Source organism: Meles meles, chromosome 18, assembly GCF_922984935.1.
Source record: "Meles meles chromosome 18, mMelMel3.1 paternal haplotype, whole genome shotgun sequence".
In the NCBI taxonomy this organism is placed as follows: domain Eukaryota; kingdom Metazoa; phylum Chordata; class Mammalia; order Carnivora; family Mustelidae; genus Meles; species Meles meles.
The window spans coordinates 42266882-42279908 of NC_060083.1; the positions used below are offsets into that span (position 1 = coordinate 42266882).

General features: G+C 39.4%; 1 protein-coding gene across 1 annotated transcript in view; it reads right to left on the reverse strand.

The window, feature by feature from the left end:
- The window catches only part of IKZF3 (IKAROS family zinc finger 3), an 86975-nt gene that overhangs the window by 47464 nt on the left and 26484 nt on the right, over nucleotides 1-13027 (reverse strand). The window contains exon 3 of the mRNA XM_045985710.1: nucleotides 11605-11706. Within this exon, the coding sequence (XP_045841666.1) occupies nucleotides 11605-11706 (102 nt within the window). The remainder of the gene's footprint in view (nucleotides 1-11604; nucleotides 11707-13027) is intronic.

Sequence of the window (13027 nt, forward strand, 5' to 3'; positions counted from 1 at the left end):
CCTGAGCCGAAGGCAGAGGCTTAACCCACTGAGCCACCCAGGCGCCCGGAGCAAAAACATTCTTAACTCATCACACAATAAATGTGTACGTCACGCCAAGAGTCAGCAAACTATGTTCCAGAGGACAAATCTGACTCACTGCCTGCTTTTGTACATAAAGTTACTGGTATACATATGGCCATGCACACTCATTTATACATCTTCTATGTTGTTTTACACTATAATAGCAGAGTTGAGTTGCTGCAACAGAGATCATTTCGTCACAAAGCCCAAGATATTTACCATCGGGCCCATTACAGAAAAAAAATGCCAACTCCTGCACTAAGCTCATAGGAATATAAGTTAAAAAAAAAAATCATCTCTGGGTCGTGAGTTGGAGCCCCACATTAGGCCTGGAGATTACCTAACACAACAAAAACTCTAAAAAACAGTCAATATCCAGATGGTAGGAAACAAGTGAATTTATGTTAAATGTTAATATCTTTTAGAAGTTTTTTTTTTTTTTTTTTTCTGAATATTTTTTGTTTCTCACGCAATATTTCTAGTTGGGTCAACACTTTTTCCCCCTAAAAAAATTTAGTTTTCTTTTCATAAGAGAAAAATAAAGTGAGCACTTTTAATCTTCTATAAACAATTTTCTAAAAGCTGGAAACTTAGAAAGATACAGATGACATTTCATTTTCTTTAACATATAAATCAGACATAATTACAATTATTCTGAGTTTAAAACACTCCAGGACAGATCTTAATTTCTAAAACTTTTTGGAGAACTTAAAAAAATATGTTTTCATTAAACTTAAATAGAAGAGGATCCTCTAAAGCATGCTTTTAGATAGCTAAATTTCCTTTAAAGTATAATTCTAATTATCTTTTCTTAAAAGATTTTTATTTATTTGAGAGAGAGAGAGAATGAGCAGTAGGGAGAGGTCCAGGGAGGGAGAGAGAAAGAGAGAGAAAAGCAGGCTCTCTACTGAGCAGGAAGCCCAATAAAGGGCCTGATCCCAGGATCTGGAAATCATGACCTGAGCTGCTTAACCTACTGAGCCATCGAGGCAGCCCTAAGTCTAATTATCTTTGAAAGTATAATCCTAACTAGTTTTAATGTTTCCCTATGCTGAATGTGACAGTAGTACCTTATTATGCAACAGACATAACTTTTTCCAGGTAATGCTACTTTCCTTTAAAAAAAAATATTTATTTGAGAGAGAGAGCATGAGAAGGGGGAGGATCAGAGGAAGAAGCACACTCCTCATTGAGCAGGGATCCTGACTCAGGACTGGATCCCAGGATTCCAGGATCATGACCTCAGCTGAAAGTCATTGCTTAACCAACTGAGTCACCCAGGTGCCCCAATGCTACTTTTCAGTTCTATTATTTTACAGTTTAGCATGAATAATTTGTATCTACTGATCATATTTTATCTTTTTAAAAAGTAGAGTCCTGGTAACAATCTTTCCGAAGGTATATGACCCAGATTAAGTGCCAACATTAATAGTAATCAGTTTGAGCTTAATTGTGAAATAAAGGATTAATCTTTTAATGCTAAAGTCAGCCTGTTCGTTTCTTTTTCCTTTTTTTTTTAAAGATTTTTTAAAAATTTATTTATTTGATAGACAGAGATCACAAGTAGTCAGAGAGGCAGGCAGAGAGAGAGAGGAGGAAGCAGGCTTCCCACCGAGCAGAGAACCCGACACCGGGCTCGATCCCAGGATCCTGGGATCATGACCTGAGCCGAAAGCAGAGGCTTTAACCCACTGAGCCACCTAGGCACCCCTCTTTTTTTTTTTTTTTAAGATATATTTAATTTAGAGAGTGAGTGTAAGTGGGGGGAGGGAAGAAGGGAAAGAGAGAGAATCTCAAGCAGACTCCCAACTGACTACAGAATTGGAGCGCAACTTGAGGCCTGATTGCACAACCCTGAGATAATGACCTGAGTAGAAATCAAGAGTCAGATGCTTAACCAACTGAGCCCCTCATTTCTTTTTAAATCAGGCTTAGTGGAAAAAGCCATTTCCTCTGTTTTTCCCAAATTATTTAGAATGACTGATTATATCTTCTAGTCTCTACCAAGAAATGTTACAACACTCTTAGATCCCTAACAACTGAGAAAAATACACTGATACTCCATTCATCAACTGACATAGAAGTGGAGGTAAGGAGGTAGAAATGACATTGGAAGCTATAACCGTCAAAGATGATCCAAAACGAGTGGACCACAGAGGCTAAATGTCTCTTTTTTCTCCTTGGATGTACTCCTGGAACAGGGTCAAAACGCAGAGGCCTGGAATCTATTGTATGGATTCCTATGGAAGTGCTATATCACATGGGTTTTTACAATATTTCTTTTAAATTACTATTATTGAATGGAGTTGTTTGTTTTTTGTTGTTATTGTTTATATTTGAGTATTTATTTATTTATATATTTTAAAGATTTTATTTATTGATTTGAGAAAGAGAAAGAGTGCACAAGCCAGGGCAGGGAGTGTGGGGCAGAGGCAGAAGGAGAAAATGAAGTAGACTCCCCACCAAGCAGGAAACCCAATGTGGGACTTAATTCCAGGACCCTGGGATCCTGATCTGAGCCGAAGGTAGATGCTCAACCAAATGAGCTACCCAGGCATCCCAATATATTCATTTGAGTATTTAATCTGGTGCTCACTTCAGCAGCAAGTATACTAAAACTGGAATGATTGAGTATTTAATTTGTTGGGGTTTTTTTCTGACCCCCTGAAAACATAAAATGCATAGGCTACTTCTGAATCCAGAGTGACTTCTAACATAATTATAAATTTCCAGACCAAAGGCCCAAACATAAACTTAATGGCATCACCTATCAAAATTCAGAAACCCTAACTCAGAAAAACGCAAGCCAAAGGCACAGTTATCATTTGCTTCATTATGAGTGTGACTCCATGGATAGCATCTTCAAGAGGTTGCATGAAGCCGGTAGAACATTGTATGCCTTTCCTCAGCACAAATGACCACATCCTGTGCCAGGCAGCATTTTTCGTCTCTGTGGTTAAGAACTGGTACAAATGAATGTATAGCTAGGCAGAGCTGGAATGTTAGTTGAAGCTGTGATTTGAATCTCAGAAGTTTTAGACATAGAACTATATTTCTTGGTCCCTTAAGAATCTAAAATAAAAGAAAAAGATCTTGAGAAGGCCAAGTACTATTCTAGGTGCTGTAAGTACCTAGCAGTGAAAAAGCCCAAGATCCTGGCTCATAAAAGATAGAGAAAGACAATAAAGAAATAAATAAAACTTCAAAATGATCCATGGTAAGTGCCATGAAGAGAATTAAAATAGGGAATGTGTTAAAATAGTGACTGGGTTGTCAGGAAAAATCTTCTGAAAAAATGACATCTAAGATGAGATCTGAGTGACATTCATAAAGTAATAGTGATCAGATTTATCAACATAAATATTAGCATAAAATGTGTGCAATGTTAATATAAATATAGTGCTCAGAATTCATAAAAAACCCTAAAAGTATTCCATAGTGCTGACAAAGACTATCTTTGGGTGGTAGGGAGAGAGGTAAGTTTTTCTTTTTTCATTCTATGAACTTTCTAAAAGGTGGTAAAATATTAAACCATACTTAGTCTTAGTCCCCTGTTCCTGACAGAGTTCCTAAAACCCTTGGAATTTCCCAAGGGATAGGAGTGTCTTTTGTTATTCATAACGAGCTCTATTCAATCACACTTGAGTTTACCTAATGAACTTAGGGTGGGGCTTCTAGATAACCTCAAGAGGGGAAGATCGCCTATTACGGAATCACCTGAATCACCGGGTCACCGGGAAGACAAAGTGATTAAGGGTTAAGGGTTTCAGCCCCAACCACCAACCTCTGGGAGGGGGAATGGGGACTGGAGATTGAGCTCTATGAAAACTCTTGAACAATGAGATTCAGAGAGTTTCTGGATTGCTGAACACATCAAGAGGATGGAGAGTTGTGTGCCCAGAGAGGGCATGGAGCTCCCACGAAGTTGTATCCTTTATAATAAACTGGTAATAGTAAGAAAATGCTTTCCTAGATTCTGTGAGTCATTCTAGCAACTTATCAAACCTGAGGGGGGTGGTGGTGGAAAACCCTGCATATGTAGCCAAGTAGGACAGAAGCACTGGTAATGTGGAGACCTGGTAGCTTCAACTGGTGTCTAAAGTGAGGGCTGTGTGGGGCACCTGGGTGGGTCAGTTGGTTGAGTGCATGCTTTTGGCTCAGGCTGTGGTCCCGAAGTCCTGGGATTGAGCCCCCATCAGGCTCCTGGCTCAGTGGGGAGTCTGCTTGTCTCTCTTCCTCTGCCCTCCCCTCTCCCCTGCCTATGCTTTCTCTCTCTCTCTCTCAAATAAATAAAAATTTAAAAATAAAATAAAGTGAGGGCACTTGTGGGACTGAGCCCTTCAACTGTGGGTTCTGTGCTAACTCCAGGAGTTATTATTATGAGAACTGAATTGAATTTTTGGATGCCCAGGTGGTGTCTGGAAAAATTATTGGTGTTGGAAAATAAATCCCAGAATTGGTGTCAGGGGTGGGATTTGCTAAAACAATCTGGGCTCATGGAAACATGTGGTTTGGGAAGAGAAAAGAAGAAAGAACAAGGAAGGAGGAACCTCTGATTCCTGGCCACATGGTCACTCATGTTATGGAAAAGCAGCTGTGTTGTGATCAGTGACTAAAGGTAAAATTACCGAGGGTTTTCAGAGATGGATCTCCTTCCTGTGGAGCTGGATCACTGGCTGCATAAGGAAATGCAAACTAACAGGAAAAAAGTGAAATTGGTTACTGTTATCTGAATTAATTAAAATGAAATGAAAAAAGTGTTAGATCAAACCTTGATGTTGGACCAAGCTCAGACTTCAGTCACTTTAAGCTTCAGATAATAAGCTCAAAGCTGCCCCAAAAGGTAAAATTTTGAGGGAACAATAGAGAGTACCTCTAAGGCCAAAAAGATAGTTCACACATTTGGAGGGCAAATCCAAGAAACTACTGAAAACCAGGAGATATAGTATGAAAGGGCTGGGCTGTCTCATTTTGTGAATCAGTATCATTAGCTCCTGAAGAACAATTACTAAAATGGACAGTAAGGGTGACTAATTTAGGGGAAGTGTATTTGGTTTTAATTCTATAGAGAAGAAAAGCATGTTTGGGTTGATAACCAACCCACAGCACGCTATGGAATAATCAGATGGCTGTATGTGATCCAGACACAACAGCAGCCTTGTAGACTAGATAAAAGCCACTGTTAGAGTCAGTTTACTCCGAGAAGAGGACTATCTGACTCTCTCTATAAACGCCAGTGGAACATCCAGATGAAACAGCTGATAAACTTTGTATGTAAGCCATATGGGACTGGCTTTATGATAACAGAGATATTCATTCATTAAATATGCCTGTTCCCAAGGTCATGATAAATGCTGTGGTTTAAGGGGGTGTTATAAAAATGTGCATATTGGATATGGTATGGTAAAGTTAGTAAAGCCACAGGAGGAGATGAAGACAAAGATTGGAAGGAAGAAGTTTATTACATTCACAGGACCCATAGAGCGGTAGTGACCTCACAGGGCTACAGAGGAAAGCACCAGTGTCAGTCAGGAGGCAGAAAAAAGCAGTTAAGGAAATCCTAGGCCAGAGTTTTTACTGGAATTTCAGTTTTTACTGAGAAAAGGCAAGGCAGGCAGAGTAAACAGTTTAGGATTGGCTGCTTTGAATAATCCTGGAAGACTCTGGAACACAGAATGGTCTTTAGTTACCTGATATACTTGGCTGTGGGATGATTTTGGGCAGGGGAAATATTAGCTTGGTATATGAGAATAAGGTAAGGAGGTAGTTGGGAGGTACAGGCTCTGGACTGATTGGTTTGTATATGAAAAGCATGATCCTGTTAACCCTTCTGCTATCTGTAAGAATTGGCTACCCCTGGGAAAAGCAGTCTTTTCCCAGGTCTATAAAAGCCTCAAATATCAAAGCGTACAAAAATAAGACAATACAATTAATAAAACCGGTTCTATGATGAATGGATTCTAAAGAGACACAGAATCTAAGAAAACACAGACTAGGGAGCCCCTTTTGTATAGGTACCCCACGTAACCTTCCCACTTCAAAATCAAGGAACAGTAGAAGAAACCAGAGTGAATCTGCCGTCTTAGCTTCCCCTCTTGAGTTTTACAGAGGCTAATGAAAACATTAAGTTAATTAATGAGAAAATGAGGAAAGGTAGAAGGGAGAATCAAGGGACTTGTTCCAACAAGGTGGAAAATTGTAAATGGTTACTAAGAAATAAGAAGAATAAAGGAAACATTGGTTAAGGCCAAACCAAAGAAAAAGAAAGAAAGGGGAGAATCAAAGGAGTCATCTCAGCAGGGTGAAAATCTTTAGATTTTTATTAAGAAACGGGATAAAGGAGACAGACATCGAAGGGTTTGAAACAAAGATCTTAAGACAACACTGTGCAAGACTGGGTGGACCAAACAGACTTCCTCCATTAAAGGGCCCAAACAAGCCCACTCTATTCATTCCAGTGTAGAGGAACTTACAAAGCCAAAAGACAAAGATTACAAACAGAAATCTGATCTGAAATTAGCTAAGGCAATAGGCAGATTAATCTTTGTCATGACAAAGGGGACAGGGCTCAGCCTCTCACTAGGGATGGAAGGCCTTCTGCACATGAAAGGGTAAAATGGTCAGGGGGTGGAGAAGAAGAGTTTCTGGGACTCCCTGACCTGGCAACCTCATTTGCTGCAGTATCAAAACTTATTAGTGGGGCACCTGGGTGGCTCAGCTGGTTGAGCGACTGCCTTCGGATCAGGTCATGATCCTGGAGTCCCATGATCAAGTCTCGCATCGGGCTCCCAACTCCATGGGGAGTCTGCACCTCCCTCTGACCTTCTCCTCGCTCATGCTCTCTTCCACTGTCTCTCTCTCAAAAAAAAATTTTTTTTCAAAACAAAACAAAAAAACTTGTTAGTGAAGTCCATCAGAAATATTCACTTTGAGAGAATATAGAAATGTTTAAGGGTTGATAGGATTAAGGCGGAAGCTTAGATGGAAATAGGAATGTTTAAATAGGCTCTATGTGAAGAAATTGTGTCTTCTTTACCTGAAAGTATTATGAGAATGGATATTATGTCTGACTGGGGAACATCTCCCTTACCTCACTTTATAAAATCAAAACCTGTTGATAGGTCACAGTTAGGAATGGAAGGGTTGAAGGATTAAGGCAAAAGTCAGGAGGAAAGCTAGTATGTTTGAAGCGGCTGCATCTCTTACCTGAATGTCTTATGGCCATGGATATTGTGTGTGACTGGGGAATTAACTGTTTCTATAAAACAGAAGGCATGTACATCTGTCCTATCCCCTAAATGGGGATGGATGAGATTGCCCAAGTCCACAGTGTAGATGAGAAGTGGCAGTGCTGGGTGGGGACAGAGTCTGTGTGGTAGCTCTATGTGGAGCATAAACTGGGGTTTATGGCAAAAGCCTGAAATTGCTTCCCAGCAGCTGTTAGGACTATGGAATGGAGACTTCCATTCGAAGGGCAATTAGCAGCCTGCTATTGGACATTAATTGAAACTGCCCCTATGACTGTAGTACAAAAACAGTCTTAACATCTGAAATACACATACTGTCTTAGGTGACGTCACAGAAATGCTCTAAGGCTTTTGCGAGAGCAATGCCCAGGAGAGTTCCATAATAAGACAGAAATGGTTTATACTGGATTATGCTACCTGAGGCATGCAAGCAGGAGGTACTCACAAGCAGAGAGTCTTTTCCCCAAGGGACCGACTTCAGAACAATGTGAAGCTATATCATTACTTGGATGGTGCATGATAAACAGCTGTGACTGAACAACAAAGAGCTGCTTGGTTTATGGGTAGCAGTTCCAAGGTAAATGAAAAATATCCTGTTTGGAAGACCACCACTCCAACTGAAGATGTAAAAACAAATCAACTCAGTGGATGAATTCCATGCTGTTTTCCTAGCAGTGATGGAGGAATGGAACAATGACAAAAGCCTCTACATTTTGGGTTTTACCTGAGTCATGGGTGATGGCCAGTGGCCTGGCCATAGGAATAGGCAGAAGGAAAACTGGTCTTTTAAAGGGATGCCCATTGAAAGCATGACCATACAGAAATCAGTATAGAAATTTGAGGGGTACATTAAAGTAGGACATGTTGATGCCCATCAGAAGAATCCTCTTCCAGGCTTGGAAGGTCATTAGAACCAAGTGGATATCACACTGTACTTATTTGAAGTGACTACCTGGGTTCATGAAAGGAGGAGACATTTGGGGACCACGGCTATACAGAGGGCTGAATCTGGACATATTCCCTTTGTACTCAAAATGCCAACAAGAGAGACAGAGGCTGCCTATGGCTATGGTAAAGAGTCCTCAGAGGGAAGGCCCCTCCCACATTATCTAGCAAGTAAATTATACTGAACCAATGCCAGTCACCAGGTAGAAGGGCTACAAATGGGTTTTAGACATTGATTCTGGACTGTGCATTGCTTACCTGGTGGTAGATGCAAATGGTCAGAGTATTAACAAAAAAATGGATTGGAAGATACTGTACCAATTTGGACCACCAAATCACATTTCTTTAGGACAAGAAATACACTTTACAGCCTATAATATTAAATGACAGGCAGAGAAATATTGTCCTCAGAATAGAGAATAGAGAATTGGAATAGGCAACCAAAACATTTAAAACAGGCAAACTTGTAGGCATGAAGGGCTGGTGTATATGTCTTTAAAGAATGTGTGCTCACACTCAACATGAGCAGGGCTAAGGGAGTATCCTCACTGATGGATTGCTGTTTTTCTGGTGGATCTGGGGAAGAGGGTTGGGGGAGGGCACTAATGTGACTATGCAATTTCTTTCCATGGGGGGAACATATTGGTATGACTATAATTCTTCCCAAGGGGAGAGGACACTGATTTGATGACCATACTTTTTTCTTTCACTCAACTTTTTTTTTCTTCATCACCTCAACTTTCTCTTTCCTACTTGATGGAGTAGTCATGGGATAGGGCTGCAACAAGTGCTCAAAACAGAATGATTCTGAGGCGAGAAACAATAACTACAGTTTTAAATCTTTATGTTGGAATAGCTAAAGGCCTGATAGGGCAGGTTATGCCTTCACTCCATTTGCTCAAACTGAAAGTAACAGTGAATCCAGCTCTGCTGCTAGTGGTATAAAGAGCCAGCTGGTTTTGTACTTGAGTACCTCTACCCTGTAGGAACAAGAATGGATTGAGGGGGAGGTACTTGCTAGAATAATATTGCTGCCTGAAATCTAGACCAGCACAGCCATTAAACCTAAAGTTCCTTCCAAACATGGAAAGGTTCTGGTAGAAATGAAGACGGAATAATAGCTGAGGGTAAAGAAATGAATCAAAGGGTTACGTAATGAAGGAAATCCAATATTACATTAAAATCTCAAGAGAGGCTCAGAGCAAGAGATAATATATATTGTCTCTCAGTTCAATTATACCAGATGCTGAAAAGGGGAAGCCATTGCGAAGACCAGTCCTGTTTTTGGAACCTGACAAAATCAAATGGAAGCCTGCAAATCTAAGTGGCCTCACCCTGGGAGTCATTTTCATATGATACGATGATGGGCTGGAATAAATTTTTTTAAAGATTTTATTTATTTATTTGACAGAGAGAGAGAGAGATCACAAGTAGGCAAAGAGGCAGACAGAGAGAGAGGGAAGCAGGCCCCCTGCTGAGGAGAGAGCCCGATGCGGGACTCGATCCCAGGACCCTGGTATCATGACCTGAGCCGAAGGCAGAGGCTCAACCCACTGAGCCACCCAGGCGCCCTGGAATAATTATTAATGACTGAATGTGACTGTAGTAATGTGTCAGTTACTTGACTTTATTTATTTTTAAAAGATTTTATCTATCTATCTATCTATCTATCTATCTAATCTATCCATTTATCCATCTATTCATTTATTTAAAGCCCATGAACAGGGGAACCAGCAGAGGAAGAGGGAGAGAAAGAATCTCAAGCAGACTCTGCACTGGGCATAGAGCCAGACACAGGGCTCGACAAGGGCTCAATCTCATGACTTTGAGATCATGATCCTGATAAGGTGACCTGATAACCCACTGAGCCACCCAGGCACCCTACCAGTATCTTGACTTTTACAATCCTTTTGCTATAAGAGATTCGTGGTCAAAGACCAGTGGGTAGCTTATGGTAAAATATAAAAATATGTTTGGTCTTTGTCCTAGGTTCCTGGCACAGGAGTTCCCCAAACCCTTGGAATTTCCTGAATGATAGGAGTATCTTTTGTTATTTATAACAATCTCCTTTTGATCACATCTGAGTTTATGCTAATGAGATGATTTAGGGTAAGGACCTTAGGTACCTTTAGGATAGGATGGTCACCAGAAAGACAAAGTGATGGGGTGGGGTGCAACTGAAGACTGAGCTCTATAAAAATTCTTGAACAATAAGTTTCAGAGAGTTTCTGGGTTGGTGAACACATCAAGATGAATGGGAGGGCGGTGTGCCCAGAGAGGGTATGGAAGCTCCATCCCTTCCCACTCCATACCTTGCCCTATGTATCTCTTCCATCTGCCTGCTCTTGAGTTTTATCATTTATAATAAACTAATAATAGTAAGTAAAGTGTTTTCCTAGATTCTAGCACCTTATTAAAATTGAGGGTAGTAGTTGTGAAAAACCCTGCATATGTAACCAAGCTGGACAGAAGTGCAGGTAATGTGGAGATCTATAGTTTCAACTGATGTCTAAAGTGAGGGCAGTCTTGTGGGACTGAGCCCTTAACCTGTGGGTTCTGTGCTAACTCCAAGAGTTAGTAAGAGAATTGAATTGGATTGTTGGATGCCTAGTTACTGTATGAAGAATTGGAGAACTGGTCGTTGGTGTTGGGAAATACTCCAAACTTTCTCTAATGAACATTCCTTATTTTTATAATGGAAAAGAGTCAAATACACATTTTAAAAATGAAGTTGGGGGGCGCCTGGGTGGCTCAGTGGATTAAGCCACTGCCTTCGGCTCAGGTCATGATCTCAGGGTCCTGGGATCGAGCCCCACATCGGGCTCTCTGCTCCGCAGGGAGCCTGCTTCCTCCTCTCTCTCTGCCTACTTGTGATCTCTCTCTCTCTGTCAAATAAATAAATAAAATCTTTAAAAAAAAATGAAGTTGGTATAACTTGAACTCTGAATAAGCACCTCAGATTCTCAAAGTTTGCTGATATCCTTTGGCAAATAATTAAATATTAATTTTTTAAAAATGTTTTATTTATTTATTTGAGAGAGAGAGTGGGTGAGAAAGCACAAGCAGGGGGAATGGCAGAGGGAGTGGGAGAAGCAGACTCCCTGCTGAGCAGGGAGCCCGAGGTGGGGCTCCATCCCAGGACCCTGAGATCCTGACCTGAACCAAAGGCAGACACTTAACCAACTGAGCCACCCAGGAGTCCCTAAATACTAAGTTTATAAAGTGAAGAAAACTTAATTACTCCCAGCTCAATCCATAAATCCAAGTTTCCTTGGGACATCCTGATTTCTTCTATGTATTAAGCCTCAACCATATCTATAATTATTTTTAGTCCATAACAATGACTCACCTCTTAGATCTTCATCTTCATTGGTTGGGCCTTCTGCACTGTCCACATTTTCTGTTTCATGTGGTTTGGTTAAATCATAGTCATTCAAAATCACTGGGCCTTCTAGGAGATAAAAAGAATTTTAACTGGGTAGGTCAACTTTAAAGGATTTTTACAATATAAAATTTTTTATATGTAAAAATGTAATATTTTTATTAAGTAGAATCCCATTTTAGTATAATCTCTTAATGACCCAGTATCCCTTTCATATATACCCCAAGTGGAATATATGTGAAAACTCTTGAGGTTCAGAAATATGCCCAGGGTACATCCGAGTTAAAATGTATTCATGTTCTTTCCTGGCAGAAATTCTCTCTCTTTTGGTATGTCTCACAATATTCAGTAGGACACTATTGCTATTTATGAACAAGAAGCGTTTATGTAGTGTTGAGAAATACTGAGCTCAACAACACTGGCATAACCCAATTTGGGAAACATGTTTTCCTGAGAGAAAACCCATAAGCAACAGTATATCAAATCTTATTTTCCTTTTCTGTTCACATTATAAATGTGATTCTGAGGAAGACGTATTGACCCTTGTGTTCCTTTATTTCTTTGAACATTTACTAAATGCAGACAAGGCTACAGAAATGAATTGTCATAATTCCTGTCTTTAAGGAGCTTATAATTTGCAGATGTAGATAAGACAAGATCATAACTATAAATGCAAGACTCAGATAAGAGATAATACAGGTCTGGGGCGCCTGGGTGGCTCAGTGGGTTAAAGCCTCTGCCTTCGGCTCGGGTCGTGGTCCCAGGGTCCTGGGATCGAGCCCCACATCGGGCTCTCTGCTCAGCGGGGAGCCTGCTTCCTCCTCTCTCTCTGCCTATCTCCTCTGCCTACTTGCAATCTCCATCTGTCAAATAAATAAATAAAAATCTTTAAAAAAAAAAAAAAGAGATAATACAGGTCTATAATGTAGACTCAGACAAAAGAGTAAGGGAAATATAACGTATTACAGGAGTTCATAAGTGAAAGGGAATAGACATAATAAAAACATGTAAAAGCATGCTTAAACAAATAGCAAAGATATTAAAAATCAAGTTTAATAGAAATATATTTAAATATATTTGTATATTATATAAATATATATTATATAAATTTATATTTATTTTTATATTATAAATATTATAATATTTATATTATAAATATTTATATTATAATATTACACATTATATTATATACAATATATTATATTATAAATATTATAATATTTATATTATATATAAATATTATAATATTTATATATAAATATTAGATAATTTAGATGTTAGGAAAAAAGGAATATGTAGCTGGTATTATTTCATATTTAAGCATGGTAGCTTAAAAAGATGTTAACAAAAGAAATAAACTAAAAACTCATTCACTTTCTATCAAACTCCT